This window comes from Cucurbita moschata, unplaced genomic scaffold (genome assembly GCF_002738365.1).
Source record: "Cucurbita moschata cultivar Rifu unplaced genomic scaffold, Cmos_1.0 Cmo_Scf00003, whole genome shotgun sequence".
Taxonomy (NCBI): Eukaryota; Viridiplantae; Streptophyta; class Magnoliopsida; order Cucurbitales; family Cucurbitaceae; genus Cucurbita; species Cucurbita moschata.
This window is the reverse complement of record NW_019268519.1, coordinates 1,886,445-1,902,064: the sequence shown is the minus strand read 5'-3', so window position 1 is coordinate 1,902,064 and position 15,620 is coordinate 1,886,445. Positions and strand designations below refer to the sequence as shown.

At 35.8% G+C, this 15,620-nt stretch overlaps 4 protein-coding genes across 7 annotated transcripts in view; 2 read left to right on the top strand and 2 right to left on the bottom strand.

Annotated features, from left to right (window-relative positions):
- The window catches only part of LOC111436617 (probable receptor-like serine/threonine-protein kinase At5g57670), a 2,950-nt gene extending 2,540 nt beyond the window's left edge, over window positions 1-410 (top strand). The window contains exon 7 of the mRNA XM_023074358.1: window positions 112-410. Within this exon, the coding sequence (XP_022930126.1) occupies window positions 112-267 (156 nt within the window). The 3' untranslated portion in view covers window positions 268-410. The remainder of the gene's footprint in view (window positions 1-111) is intronic.
- Window positions 411-3,119: 2,709 nt separating this feature from the next.
- Window positions 3,120-6,173, bottom strand: LOC111436698 (myb-related transcription factor, partner of profilin-like). Of its 3 annotated transcripts, none has more exons than XM_023074425.1 (4): window positions 5,730-6,173; window positions 4,579-4,676; window positions 3,500-3,556; window positions 3,120-3,423 (listed from the first exon to the last, which is right to left on the bottom strand). In XM_023074425.1, exons 1-3 carry the CDS (start codon window positions 5,989-5,991, stop codon window positions 3,503-3,505), a joined length of 414 nt encoding a protein of 137 aa, XP_022930193.1. In that variant the 5' UTR covers window positions 5,992-6,173; the 3' UTR covers window positions 3,120-3,423; window positions 3,500-3,502. The 3 variants fall into 3 exon arrangements, with proteins under 3 accessions (XP_022930193.1, XP_022930194.1, XP_022930196.1); XM_023074426.1 differs by having other exon boundaries at window positions 3,120-3,402; XM_023074428.1 differs by having other exon boundaries at window positions 3,120-3,397.
- A 470-nt stretch (window positions 6,174-6,643) lies between these two features.
- On the top strand, window positions 6,644-10,261 carry LOC111436643. Of its 2 annotated transcripts, none has more exons than XM_023074369.1 (5): window positions 6,644-6,851; window positions 8,132-8,343; window positions 8,980-9,231; window positions 9,437-9,603; window positions 9,716-10,261. In XM_023074369.1, the coding sequence occupies exons 1-5, from the start codon at window positions 6,765-6,767 to the stop codon at window positions 9,907-9,909; spliced, it is 912 nt and encodes a 303-aa protein (XP_022930137.1). In that variant the 5' UTR covers window positions 6,644-6,764; the 3' UTR covers window positions 9,910-10,261. The 2 variants fall into 2 exon arrangements, with proteins under 2 accessions (XP_022930137.1, XP_022930130.1); XM_023074362.1 differs by having other exon boundaries at window positions 8,977-9,231.
- A 410-nt stretch (window positions 10,262-10,671) lies between these two features.
- On the bottom strand, window positions 10,672-14,330 carry LOC111436628 (translocase of chloroplast 34). Its single transcript, XM_023074359.1, has 8 exons — window positions 14,097-14,330; window positions 12,944-13,050; window positions 12,702-12,809; window positions 12,486-12,610; window positions 12,097-12,361; window positions 11,404-11,472; window positions 11,164-11,325; window positions 10,672-11,063 (listed from the first exon to the last, which is right to left on the bottom strand). The coding sequence occupies exons 2-8, from the start codon at window positions 13,040-13,042 to the stop codon at window positions 10,977-10,979; spliced, it is 915 nt and encodes a 304-aa protein (XP_022930127.1). The 5' UTR covers window positions 13,043-13,050; window positions 14,097-14,330; the 3' UTR covers window positions 10,672-10,976.
- Window positions 14,331-15,620: the final 1,290 nt, after the last annotated feature.

Genomic DNA, 15,620 nt, shown 5'->3' with positions numbered 1-15,620 from the left:
CCCCCCCCCCCGACGACAGGGATCATATCAAATTTAAATGTGATGAGCTTTTTCACGATAGCGCCAGCAAAGGCGAAGCTAAGCAGAATCGACTATTTTGGGTATTGACAGGTACTCGACGTGATGGAGGACCGATATGTCGATACGGAGAGGTGGAAAATGCCGGAGGAGGAAGAAGCGGAAGAGAAGGATGAATTCTGGGGGTTCGAGGACTTAGAATATGAATGGGACAGTTCTTTCTCCATCAGTCCTCATAACTCAATGTAGGCCACAACCAACACTACATTCACAGCTTCAAACTTTCATTAAACAATGTCCAAATCACACAAATAGAGACACTCTAAATTGTATACATATGAAGTAGATTGAACTGCTAATAATGCAAATATTTAATGTAAATATATGATTTTAAATTATATCATTAAAAAAAAAAAAAAAAAACCAGAGTTTTGGAGCTCTTGCCAACTTGTTCTCCCATGTATTATTTAGATTCCAACTAAAACCAAACATGTCATACCATATTCTATATTTGGGAATGGTTATTTTGTAACCCATTTGATTCCAAATTCAATTTTTTTTAGTCTTAATATAAAAAATTTAATCTTTGAAAATTGAACGTTTTTTTAAATATTTGAAATGAATAGATAAAAACAACAAATTTGTGGATGAAATTCAGGGCTTTCAAGCATTTAAATCGTTAATAATTGAGGGGTGGGGTTCTTGGAATAAATACATTTTTTAAATTATTGATGTGTTTTTTTTCCCCAATCGCTAAAAAATGGCTGGCTAGGATTTAAAAAATAAATAAATATATATATAATTTTGGAGCTATGGTTGAGGGCCCCACTTTATGCAGTTTGACAATTTTAAATTTGAGATTGAAAATATTTCTTCTGTTAAATTAATAAAAATATCAATAAATTTTGCACTTAAAATTATAAAAATTTTAAATTAAAACGTAGGGAATGTGATGGAGTACCAAATAGACCTACACTAGTATATAATAAAATAAGGAAATTTAATTTAAATTATGAATAAGAAATAATAATGAGAAAAAGGGAGATGTGGAGGTGTCATCAAAAGGGTAGCCCTAGCAACTCAATAACTCTTAAAGTGTTTGGTATTTATTAAATAAAGAAAAAAGGAAGCTCCAAAGTTGGATGGTTATGTCCTCAAAATATTTGTGGCAAACATTTTTTCTTTATTATATTAAATACACTTCCAAAAACCTTGCTATAATATAAAAAATACTCTAATAATTTTTTTAATTTTTTTAAAAAAAATTTAAAGATATTATTCTCGCGAAATGATGTGATTTTATTTAATATATTAAAATTTATTTAGATCGATATTAAACCAACTCTCGGCATTAAATTAATTCATTACCAACAATATTTCACTAAAATAAAATAAAAAAGAATCCCAACTAAAAAAGGTGGGAGTTGTTTAACCTAAAAAGACTTTAGAGGGCGGCTGGTTCAACGGCTAAGTAACAACATAAAATTATAAAATAAAAAGAGATAGCACTTGGCAGTATAGTGTTCTTAGTTAAACTACTTCATCAATTTTATAATACTTAAATGTTATCACTATAGATAATGTTCAAGATTACCTATAATAATTCAAAGGGATAAATTCCCATATGAGTATCCGATTTTTTCTTTAGATCTTCCAATGTAAGCCAGAGACGATCGGGAAATCGAAAGCTTGTGTTTCGATGCCGATCGACTCTAGCTTGAGGAGCATATAATGTGATATGTTTATAAGATAGATTACAAGGCAGTAATGGTCCTGCTCTCCAATAACGAGTCTAAGAATGATGAACACAGCTTGCTCAGAGGTGGATCAAGTGCATGTGATGAGCCACATAAGATGGTCTCCCAAGGCCTCTGTGATGGAATTGATGGGGCAGACATGGGCTGGTCCATATCTTTGAGTCACATTCTGGTAGCTAGCCGTAGATAGCTTGATATCCAAATTTGCCTGTGATAATTTTACAGATTAATAATTAATGAATGCTGTGTTAAATCTAATCTGAAAATGATGGGATAAAATGGGTTAAAAACCAGTAATAATGCATCCATAAAAAGCTCTCTGTAATCCCAATTCGATCTTGATTTACTTTTGAGCCACCAAAATATATGAAATTGAAAGGTCCCCTTTTCCCAAAAATTTACAATTATAAAATTTTACAATGTTGCTACAAGCAATGTGGTGACCTTTAAGTGGCGTCTATCTAGCCACGTGAGGGTTTAAATGAGTGTGTGATGCGAGGGGTGGACATGGAAGATGTGTACCTCCTGTTTCTTCGAGGGCGTGGAAACTCCCCTGCTTGTTCAAACTAAGCTCTTAAGCTTCCTTGCCATATGGGGTCAAATAGAGTAGGTGCTTTGGCATACATATTACCGTCAGCCTCATAGTTTAAAACTGAGCTTATTAGAGAGAGGTTTTCACACCCTTCTATGTGAAGTTTGTTCGACCAAGATATTGACATTATCGACGTACTCCAGACAGACAGTTGTGGTGTTGAACCTTGGGACATACATCAGAGTCTCCAGCAAAGGAAAGATTCACATCAGAGTCAACAGTTTCATTTCCTTTTTATTTCTTTTTTTTCAAATTATATAGTTCAAATACGGTATCCGAGCTTTAATGACAAACTTAAGATCAAAAGAAGCTTCAGATGCACCACTAAATAACATTCAAACACAACAAAACTGATTATATACACACCTTTTGGGCTTTTAGGAAATAACTTAGCATCACCATTTATGCAGAAAGAGGCGTGCTAAGTCCAATTGAAATATCAGCCGGATTAGCTAGGGTGTAAGTACCCATTCGTGAGATCTCATCGATTGAGGAGGAGAACAGAACATGTTTTATAAGATAATAGACACGTTTAAAAAAATTTGAGGTAAAGCCCGAAAACGAAAATTCAAAGACGACAATATTTACCAGTGATGTAGTCCACTAGAAGCACAATATATCTTTGAGGACAAAAAGGATTGAAACCAGTGGTGAGAATAATGTCATTTTCTCGTATTTTAATTTAGTCAATGTATGTTCATCATTTCTATAAACTATAACAACTGATTTAGACAAACATTGCCTTGGATTGATGTAGCCAAACATTGCCTTCATTACAATGCCACAAATAACCAAAAAAAGGTAGCTCAAAATACATAAGCCATAGGTTCAGCTTCAAAAGAACAAAAGATGAATCAACTCGGGAAAAAGAAGACGACGACGACGACGACAATACATAACATTACACGGGTTAACAACTACAACACGACTGAATTCTGTCGATTTTCGTATAATGGCCGACCTCTTCATCAGTGTTTCATAAGCAATGAGATCCAGTTCAGCCATTGCATAGATAAGGTATAAATAGTTTCTATACTGTCCAAAGATGAGGAGTTCCTACAAACATATAATAATTTTGATTCTGGAAGCAAACAAAAGGTGATATCAAAACAAAACCAAACATGTTTAGCACCTGTTACACGCTCTGGGCTTTGCTCGACGGTTCCTTCGCTTTCATGTCCCCATTTTCCTGCAGTAACAGAAGAATGCTATGATTCAACATCTCATATATACATAGTTTAATTCAATATAGAATTCAATGTACAAGCGCATTTCATTTTAAAACGTGTCTGCTAGAGAGAGGTTTCCACATCTTTTTACAGAATGCTTCATTCCCCTCTCCAACTAACCGTGGGATCTCACAATCCACTCCATTAGGAGCCCAACATTCTCGCTATGACACACTGCCCGGTATCTGGCTCTAATATCATTTGTAACTGGCCACGCCCACCACTAACAGAGATTGTCCTTTTTGGGTTTTTCCTTCTAGACTTCCCCTCAAAGTTTTAAAACGTATCTGCTAGGGAGAGGTTTCCACACTCTTATAAGGAATACTTTGTCCCCTCTCCAAGCAAAAAACTATAGGGTTCTTGTTCATGCACTAAATCATAGAATTCAGCAAAGGCAAGCAAGAAATGTATATAATATTGCTTCCCTTCACTCTATAGAAGCATAAGGGCTAACTTCGATCACACGTCCGCAGCACAGTTAGCCTCTTCATCCTACTTTTCTTTCTCAACAGATAGGTTCCACAAGTTAACCCTATGTATTTGATGAAAATAAATGCACTCAATCGAAAAAGTGAAGAAGTTAGAGAGACTGTCAAATCCTACATCGGTTGGAGAAGGGAACGAAACATTCTTTAGTAGACGCGTTTTAAAAACTTTGAAGGAAAGTCCAGAAGAGAAAGCCTAAAAAAGACAATATCTGCTAGCATGAACTTGGGGCTGGGGCTGGGGCTATTACAGAGACACTTACTTCAAAGTTATTTCATGTAATGGTAGTGAAAGTTCGCTTCAAAGTTACTTCGTGTGCAGTTTCAATAAATTATTGTGGTTGTTTCAATTATGAAAAGGCCAAAAAAATAGACTATGGATAAGCGAAATGAACGAGTATAAATGTTCAAGAATTAGGAGAAATAACACTAAATTTCAGAAAAGAATACACAAGAATATGAAATTGAAGTACTAATGAATTTGAGCAGATGCATACCATTCCCTTGCTCTCGTAATAGTCATCTAGCGCCCACTGGTACTTGGATTGATTTAACCCGAACCAGCGAGCCAAATGGTCATCCAAGCTTGAATGTGCTGCAAAATTGCACCAAAAACTTTATGTTTTGATTGTTTACAGAAAAAAAAAAAAAAAAAAAAGCTGCATGGAAGAAATATTTAAGCTATGAAGCAAACGTTTGCCACTAATTTTGTTCTTTTTGTTCTGTTCTTTCCCTCGATGTCCCAACCAAGAACACAATTCTCACTAACAAATGAGTATACATGTTTGCACATATTCACGTGGAGAGCATACCAAAGAGATGGAAGAGGGAAATGAAGCATTCCTTATAAGACTCCCTAGTAGATACATTCTAAAACTGTGAGGTTGACGAAGTAGCCTCAGACTGTTACAAATGATATCAGAGCCAGACACTAGAAGGTGTACTAGTGAGAACGCTAGGCTCTAAAGAGAGGTGGATTGTGAGATCCCGTATCGGTGGGAGAGGGGAACGAAGCATTTCTTATAAGGGTGTAGAATCTCTCTCTAGCAGAATTGTGAGGTCCAACATCAGTCAGAGAGGAGAATAAAACATTTCTTATAAAAGTGTAGACCTCTCCCTAGCAAACATGTTTTAGAACCTTGTGGGGAAGCCTGGAAAAGAAAGCTCAAAGAAGACAATAAGCTTGAAAGGAAAAGTCCCAAAGAGAGTGTAGAAACCTTTTTCTAATATACGCGTTTAAAAACCTCGAGGGAAAGTCTAAAAAGACAATATTTACGGGCAGTGGACGGTTGGAGAGATTGTCATCAAATTTGACAAGAAAACCAACTTTGAAGAAGCAAATACAGAAGAACATTATGTTGGAGAAGAAATTCACAAGACAAGACAGTGAGAGTACTAAGATTCATAAACATGTCTCCCCTTGTTACCAATAATGGCAACAACAAAAAAGAAAAGGAACAATGGCAACACATGAAGCAATAGGGCTAAAACACTGCTGAAATCACGAAATTCCATCATTCAACAACTCATCAATTTCTCTAGAGGAGTTATTGTGTAGCTCCACAAGCAAAAACACTAAAATCATACTCTAAATTCCGTCTCCTGGACCTTCAATATCGCAACATTAAGTTCAAATAATAAGAATTACCATTCTGCACTTTCGAGACCGCATTTCTAAAGAATCCAGCGACGGAGGCATTCCCATTAGCCACAGTATCAACAGAAACAGACTTATCGAACTGCTGAGGCGGAGGCTGAACAGGAGGCGGCTGAATGACCTTCTTAGGGGACTCGAAAACCGGCTGCGGCGGAGAGGCGGGCGAAGGAGTGGACGGCGGGGTCATGAACACGGTGTAAGGGCCAATTTTTCCGATCAAGGGAGGCGGCGTAGATTCGGTATTGATAGGCATTGTTGTGATTGGAAAAAAGAAGAGAAAGGGAGATCTTGAGGGCGAAGATTTTGAAGAAAGAAGAAGAAGCTTTAAGGAGTTGCAGAGAAAATTGGGAGTGGGAATTTTGCTTTACCTTAGCTTTAATTTTTGAGAGGGTGTCTTGATTTTTGCCCACTCAAAAACTCTGTCTTCAAACACTGGTGAACACGTCACACGCAACCCGAGTTCAATGGGTAAACTCATTGGATCTTTGTCTTTCTTCTCACTTTTTTCCTCATTTACCCCTCCGATTTCACTCTAACTTCCGATCTACCCCTCTAAGCCTAAATTATTTATTTAAAAAAATAACATATTCATTTCATGCAATATTATCTCTAACTTATAATTTCATTAAATTATACTTTGTTAATTCATCCACTAATTTTAATAAAATGCTGTAATTTTTTTTTCTTCATAAATTGAATAATTTTAATAAAATAAAATTGCTAAAAATTCATAATTTTACTCATTAAAAAATTAAAATTATTTTCAATATTTATTTTAAATTTAGTGGTTATGGATGTAGATGAAAATTTTCGATAAAACAATTAAAATGGCTGTAAAACTTGATGCTGACGTGGCGCGTTTCAATTGGTGAAGACACGATTGTCGAACTATAAAGCCATTTTGCCTCGCCTACAGAAGAAATTGGAGTTTAATTGTGAGATAATGATTTTCGATAGTTGAAGGGAAGAGAGTGTGCTAAAGAAGAAATTGGAATTTGATTTGATTTGATATACTTCCAAGTTCCTATGGCGGAAGGACCGGAAGCGATCCCTTCAAGCTCTCAACCCTCTTCTGCTCTGAAATGGCAGGATGACAATCTTGAACGCGCCCAGGTCCAGGATTTTTTCCAATTTTTATTTTCGATTTTGGTTGAGTTTATGCGAATTCGTTTTAGTTCGACCGGAGAATTTCGATTTCAGGCGACTTTTTCTTTTTTGACTGTCTTTAATGGAGGTTTCTTGTTAATCTTCTTCCTTAGGGTTTGTTTACCTTTACAATTGACCTGCTATGTGTATGCTCTTATGTATTGACACCGCTATCGCATTACCTTTTGAATTGAATGTGGGAAACGTGTGAGTTTTAGCGAACTCGTACATTGCAATTTGCTCTAGAAATTAATTTTGCAATTTGGAGGGAAAAGTTTTTAAGATGTGTGAATTACTTGAAATTGGGAATGGACAATTCCTTCACAATGGACTGTCGGAGGAGGGTCGAAAGCTTGGGTAAAATTTGGAATTCAGGTCACAGTGACTCTTGTATGAGAGAGCACGTTGCGTCTTAAATGTTGATTATAAGATGAGTTTGTGGAGTGTTGCAGAGACTCTTTGAAGGTTCGGAGCCAATTGAGTTATCTATTTTTTAGGTGTTTGATGATGTGCATGAATATCCGGGTCCGTCCCCTTTTCAGAGTTTACTATTAAGGAATGTTCTGAACCTATCAAGACAGTTTGTTCGCTCGCAAATGAAACGAAATCGGATTCTGCAACTCATGTGTTAAGTTGTTGCAGGATCGATCTGATAGAGTTATGGTGATAGACTGTTTCCTCCGTAGAATGCTGGTTTTTGGTTGAAGGCCTTTTAATTTGCATGAGATAAATCCTTGTGCCTCCAATTTTCTCTACAGAGGGTCTACACGACAAAATAACACAGTTTGTTTTGTATAAATAGCTGCTAAATATTGAACATAACATCATGCAGCTCAACTCTGTTAATAGTGATTTTTTATTCGGTTTGTTGCATCCTTCAGTCCAAGCAAGAACCTTGCTTTGGTACCAAATGATGTTGAGCTAGGAAGAAAATAACTATCAGGGAAACATATTAATTTCCCAAAAAATGATTTTCATTATACGGATGTCCTATCTAACATGAAGGCACAACCTGTAAACTCTAGTGCAACTGACAGAATGAGGCTGACAACTGAGTTTAAATACATGTGGTTCCGTAGAAACTACATTGGCCTGTGACACGGTGCTATTTAAAATTTTAACGTATCTAATCAAAAAGTGTTTTCCTGATTTGTTTCTGGCAATCTGAATTTTAACGTACATTGGCCCGTGCAAATGTTTACTTTAGAGACATGATTCTTTCTAAATTCTTTATATGCTGGTTTCAGGTTCCCAAATTTTCCAGTTTCCCCACTGTTCCAAATGGTGGTGTGCAAATGATTCCAATAATGTATCCTGCACTTGTTCCTGGATCAGCTCCTTTGGATAATCAAAATCGTGGAGCTGGTATTTATGCGGTTCCTGCTTTTCCATCAATGGGAGGCCCAGTTATTGGAATGTCAACTAACAATCTTATTCCTTTGACTTACAGCATACCCACGTCAGTATCTCTATCACTATTCTGTAAAATGAATTAAAACAGATAATTTATTGAATGACATTTTGATGTTTCAATAAGGATTTGATTGAGCAAAACATGTTGCCATTTATTTCGTTTTGATTTAATGAATTAGTTATAAGCTACCTAGGCGTTCAAGAGGTCTTTAATCTCCCTTACTACAGAACACTCTTCTAGCTTTACTTTTAACTACTATCCTTCTAGCTTACGGGATTCACCTGTATAACCCCCTTCTTCTATCCCATGTTGACATACTTGATTCAGTTCTTAACACTGGACAATTAAAAAGCTTCTGCTCCCAGTTTGAGTGATGTTTTTCATGTAAACTTCTCATGTCCATACAAGCTAATTTTATGATGATCTCGAGTCAACAACCTTTAATGAAGATGGTTTTCATATTTTGATATAATGTCCAGGAACTAACACATCATATATATCATTTTGAATGTCAACCTCCCATCTTTTCTCACCAACGAAAATGCTTGACGAGTTGAAATTTTTTACTTCTATCATTTGTAATTTTCAAGTATTTGGTTTTCAGTGTGATGATTATTTACTTGGAACGAGATTTTGCTCAAATGTGTTGTGATATATTTTTATTTATTTATACTGCAGTAGATCTCATAGCAGTAATAGAACAAGTTCTGAGGGTGGCACAGCAGCTGAGGAGAATGGGCGAGTAGGAGGACAACAACAGCCACAACAGCAGCAACCAGCACCTCAAAGACAAGTTGTTAGAAGATTTCAAATTGCAATACAGATTGATTTATTGCTCATATTGAAGCTTGCTGCTGTAATTTTTATTGTTCATCAAGATGGTTCAAGACAAAGACTTATTGTTCTGGTGATTTGTGCTTCAATAGTCTATCTGTAAGTATTCGTATTATTTAACTATTACTAGTTCCTTACTTTCTGTATGATTTCTGATAAACATAACATAAAATGACCGACCGTTTGCTTCTATCCTTTAATAGGTCTCGACAAGTATTATATGCTCTTTTCCCGATTGACATTTTATTGTCTTTATATTAGTGAAGCTATGTATTAAGCCGATCCTCTCTTGGGCATTTCACAGATATCAAACGGGAGCGCTTACACCATTGATACGACGGCTTTCACTAGGCATGCAAAGGGCAGCTGCACCTCCCCATCCCCCAAGACCAGGAGTTCAAGCAGAGAACGCTCCGGTTGCTGCTCCAGCTGCAGGGCAAGAGGCTGCGATTGCTGCTGCTGCTTTTGCAGGTACCTTTTTTCTCAATACCACATAACCATGGTTTATGAATTACAATTAGCTCCTTTTCCATCTATCTGTAAAGTTTGAGTTGTACGCCAAATTTCTTACAAATAATGGCAGAGGGACGAGCGGGGGCAGAGGGTGAGAACCAACTTGGAAATGAAGAGAACCGAGCTGTTGAAAATGAGAATGTAGCAGAGCCTGGTGCTGCAAATGGTGGTCTTAACTGGTGGGGAGTGGTGAAGGAAATCCAAATGATAGTCTTTGGCTTTATTACTTCCCTTCTCCCAGGCTTCCATAATCACATGGACTAGAACCTGTAAGCTCATGAACCTTTCTGAAGCTGGAAACGGTTTTTTCTTTTTCTATTTTTTTTTTCTTTAAACAAACAACTTAAAAGGTTATGAAGCATGTTCGAGGGATCCCGTCTGTATAAACTGAAACAGCGGTGTTTAGTAGTGAGTTATGGGTTTAGCTTCTTCATGTTAAAGAGGACATCTCTGTATTTTCCTTTCCTCCTTCCTGCAAGGTTTCTTTGTAATTGATTTTTTAAACGAGTCTGGACGGGATGCATCGTTAGTACATATCGAACACATATCGAACCACCGATTAATTTCTAATTTTCATTATATGAAATAAATATAACTAGTCTATAATGCACATGCATGACATTTCTTTTCTTTTCCTTGTATTTTATTGTAATATTGTTGAACATACTTCTTAATCTTTTATATGGGTCTCAGAATTGCTCTTGCAGCAGTAGAAATTTGACCGTGGAAATAGTGGCCTACAGAAAAATTGTTAAAGAGGATAATTTAATTTTATTCATATACTTTAATTTCAACAATTTTATTAAATTATTGAATTTAGATTATTAATGTGGTTTTAACTATTTTATTTCTGTTTAAGTTACATTATTAAAATACTAATTATTATTTAATTTAATTTTTATTCATATACCTTAATTTTAATTTAGTACAACTTATATTTAACAGGAAAAAAAGAACCCAAAAAAATTATCTTTATAAATCTATGAAAGAAAAATTCTAAGAGAAACAAAGAAGAATAAGGTGACATAAAACGGAAGGAAGATGATGGTCATCTGGAGAGTGACAAGGATTAGGTAAGGATCAAACGGAAGGAAAGAAATGCAATCCTTTTAAGTTAATATGAGTACCCGAATTGAGGTTGCAGCGTGCACGAATTTGCATAATAGAGAAACTCGGATCTCTCAAAATTCAAAATTCTACAAAACACGACAATAACTGAACTCAACACGAACAACAGACTAATGAGTTTAACTCACAGAAAAGCCATATTCATTGTTGAGAATATTGATGGGGCCAAATCGCTACTTTACTTGCAGTCGTACAAGCTCGTCTCATGCGTCTACCTCCCATGACAGTCTCTTTTCGTTCGATATGTCACTTATTATTGCTTGCTTGATAGGTTTAACGACAAAGAGATACTGTAAACAAGCCAAAAAGAGAAGCAAATAGAGAGGCTCAATCCCTGAATAGTAAAAGAGAGAGGCAAAACTATAGAAATCTTAAGTTCCAGATGCATACTTGGAGAGCTAAAATAAGGGGAATCAGCAACTTCCCCCTTTGATTGGGGTTCGGGCCCTCGATCAACTTCTTATCGACAAAAATAGACTTGCTTCCATTCGACACGACTTCGGTGATCGTCTCAACCAAGTGAGGAATCCACGCAGTCCCATTTGGAAGAACCTATTGAGAAAAAGAACATTCAAAACCATTAATTTGAAAACATTCTGATGAGGATTTTTAAGAAGAGAGAAGTAGAACCTTTTCATCTTTGTCGTTCTTGTTGCACCGTCCACTGTTCTCAACTAAAACAACTGGAATTTTCGGTACCTAGAAGGTATAGAATTTAGATAGATATTTTTATCATTCAACGAGACAACAGATAAATGAATGTAAGGTTTTGTTGATCAAAAGGAAGACATGGTTTCATCTCATTCCAGAATACTACAGATTTACTGAAAGAAAGATCAAAGACATTAAATGCCATTGTTATAACTCATCAAGAATTCACAAACTAACTACCAAAAATCCTTGAATGCATTAGCCACTTGTTATGAAATAAGTAATCAATCAAAGAACACTTGCATGTTTTAAGCATGCCAACAACAAAATAGCTCACTTTGTCCTCTACAGTGGCAACAAAACATAGTTTTAACAGAAAAATGAAGATATAACCCGAAAAGTGACCGTCATGCATTTCTGCTATTCACGTGCTTTAAGTAATCTCACTCAAACAATTAAGCTATTTGCACGTGTTTAATTTTCAATGCTTGATGTTTCCTTTCACAACCCTTTGGAGTTGATTTTTCTAAGGAGATATCTAGCGTGATAAAATGAATACTATCAACTAAAAATCTGTTCACATAGACGGGGCATACAACTAAAAACTGCACAAGGGAACAAAATGGAACTCAAGATTTGCTGACAACGACTAATAAAAATGGCGAAAGCCACCTGAGTATCTCGTTTGCTGAAAGAGGCACCCGCTCGGACTGTTTTCAGTAGAGCTTCTGATCTTTTGGAGAAAAACTCATCATATGGTAATCCATCTGGTGGGGAAAATTGAGCATGAGTAAGGACGACCAAAGCCCTACTCCATATTGCTTTACCAAAGCTCTCTGTTATGGCCCTAATAACCTGCTTTTCCAAGTTATCTACTCTATATGCATCCAAGCGATCCACATAGAGAAGAATATCTATGGTCTTATTCAAAAGAAAGCTGCTCACCAACCCCCAAAAGAAATCCCAAAAAAGAAGGATAAAGATATACAAGTAAGGGTAAACATCAATTGATTATATCATAATAATTAATTTGAAATAAAAATAATAATAAATAAACTTACCGTTTTATGATCTCAAGTGCCTGATCATTGATATAACCACCTTCTATGATGCCAGGTGTATCAATGACATTTAATGTAAATCCAGCCCTCGAGCGAGAAACCATCACAGGCCTTGGCACTTCTGACTATAAATATTTCATTTCTTAAATCAAATTGTGCACCTTCTGTACACTTGAATCAACGAAAATACAAGTGAAGTGATTTACTAATGAGTACCTGAAAAGGACTAACAGATACCGCTCTTTCACCAATAATGGAATTCACAGTGGATGACTTTCCAACACCACCCTTTCCCATTACAAGTACCGTCAAGGTGGCAACATTCTATAGAGAGATATCAAAAGTAAATGAATCTTTAGAGTTTGTGAAAAAAATGAAATGCAGATAAAGCAGAATGGAAAAATAGATCATGTAGATATGGATTTTGTCATCTCGACATATGGGTATGAGTATATGACCTCCTGCTTCAGCTTTCCAAGCAACTCAAGTAATTTGTCTTGTGTAGCCGGTGCGAAGTTGTTAATCCCAATCCATTCACGAACAACTTGGGATGCCATGTGTGTGCCTGTCATAAAATTTCATGAAACAAAGTACAAATACTTGCATTAGTCCTAACTCCTAGCCCAGAAAGAGGCTCCAAGAAAAGTAAACAAATTTGACTATCAATTTGAATGGATAGAAATAAGCCATAGATACAATATCATAGGTTGTGTACGTAATCACAACAAGAAAAGTGCCCCATCATAATTCTCATGAAGTTAATGTCAACTGTAATGTGGCACTCAATTCTGGAACAAAGCAAAATAAGCACGACAAATGCAAGAATACCCACATAATTTTTTTTTTCTATTTTGCGATGAAAACCAAAAAAGAACAGCAGATGCAAGAATATGAGCGACTCATCATACCCATGAAACCTAATGCAAAATCTAAAGAATACACGAGAACATATGTAACAGCCCAGGCCCACTGCTAGTAGATATTGTCTGCTTTGTTCCGTTATGTATCGCTGTCAGCCTCACGGTTTTAAAACACGTCTACTAGGGAGAAGTTTCCACCCCCAATAAAAATGTTCTATTCACCTCTCCAACCGAGGTAGGATCTCACACCATAGTGACCGTATAAGAGACAGACAAATAGAAGTCATTCTTGGGCAATTCAGCAAAAGCTGACCAACATGACCACGGGAAAATTAAGCTGAAGCTGTATGAGAAGTCGGGTAAAAAAATGTATCCAGACATAATGATTTTATTGGTGAATTAAGTCAAATACAAGCTTGTTCAATGCCAGCAACCTATTCGAATAAGGTAATACCCAGGAATTTCTAAGATTACATAGACGAGCGAGAAATGTTCGCATGGAGAGAGATGTAAGGCCTAAATTGACATCCCTCAATGCCCACAATTATTCGTATCCCCTCACTTCCGGGACAAACAGAGCGGATTATTGAACAATTGAACCATGCGAAACAACAAAAACACTAAAACGGCAATGAGAAAAAAAAAACCCAAATTACAAAAACGCATCATTAGGGATAAGAAAATGAAGATATGAAAAAAGAAACCAAGCAGCAACATAAACAAAAACCACAATTACCATGAACTAAATTACCTAATTCCGGAGAGTCTGAAGGGAGGAGGAGAACGGTGGAATGGCGGTGGCGGGAAGAAAGGAAGGAATTTTTCTCTGCCTCGATTGAAAAGAAACGAAGAGGAAAAAAAAGTTAAAGACGGCTTATCTGTAAATTTTGAACCCTAAAGCGGTGCTTCCATCTTTGCTTCGCTTTGCACGGCCTGTTCTTTTATCGCTATCTCATCACCTCCTTCTCTCTCTTACCTCGTGACGAACGCAAAGAATTGTTAACTTTATTTTTCTTAAATTATAAATTTAATATATATTTGGTTTAAAACTTTAAAAATATAATTTATATAAAATTTTAATTTTATATTCCATAAATTTCTAATTTATTTATTTATTATATTTATATTTATATTTTATATTTATAGGCATCTTCAAATTTTCCATTTTTATTTATTAAATTCATAAAAAAAAACAAAATTTCAAGATTAAATTGATAGTTTGAAAGTTCCAAAATTAAATATATATATATATATATATATATATATATATATATATATATATATAATCAATTCAAACCTAACTTAATAGATATAATGTCTATTACTATCTTAGAAGTGTCTTATACAATATTCGTGTCACTTAACTAGCCTTATATTATTTGTCACGCATACACTTATGATCTACTTTTTGCCTCGTCATCTTTTATCTATTTCCTCTTTTAGTTCGTGAGGGCACACAAGTCTAATTATAAGTTTGTTTTCTCAAGTTGTCTACTTCTCCCGTTTTAAGGATGAATATGCGTTGCACATTCATTTCGAGCTATATATTTTTTTTATGGTTACGTAATACAGAATGGTTTCCTTCAAGGTCCAAGACAAACGGTTGGTCACGTCCAAGTTACCCCTTGATTTACCGACTTTCGATTGGTCTTGGGGATCCTTAGTCGATTGGATTAGGATTGCGTAAGATTCCTAGCATCTTAGTTATGTTTTGATTAATTCTCTAAACCTCGTTTAGCAGCGCACCATACTTGTTCTTTAGTTTTGACTTCTTCCATTTTGGTCAAGTGGGTTCCATCGGAGGTTGGATAAGTTCTACCAAAGGATTGATGTTTGAGCCGTTACTCTCGTTGGTTGTCGATCTCCATCAAATTCTTCAGTTTGGCAAGCAGCATAGACTAGACAGTTTGAGATTTGTTGTGGACGTACCATTCCAAATGGTCGCTTCTCTTTATTTTATATTGGTCGTTTAAAAAAAAAAAGGCCCTTAATCTCGGTTGAAAATAATGGTAGGATTTTTGGAATTTCGAAAATTAAGTGAGCCTCGACAGTATTAAATGAACTATCGATATCTTTCTTATATTAAATTTAAATTTTACCAATTCAGTTGATTGATATATTTCTTATATTAAATTTAAATTTTACCAATTCAGTTGATTCATTCCAACTAATTTGTGGGTCTTCAGAGTGACTCTCTTCAAGGCCTAAGCCTCATTATTACACTTAGACCCGGGCAAGTATGGTGATCAACTAAGAGACCATCAGCTTTATGGGT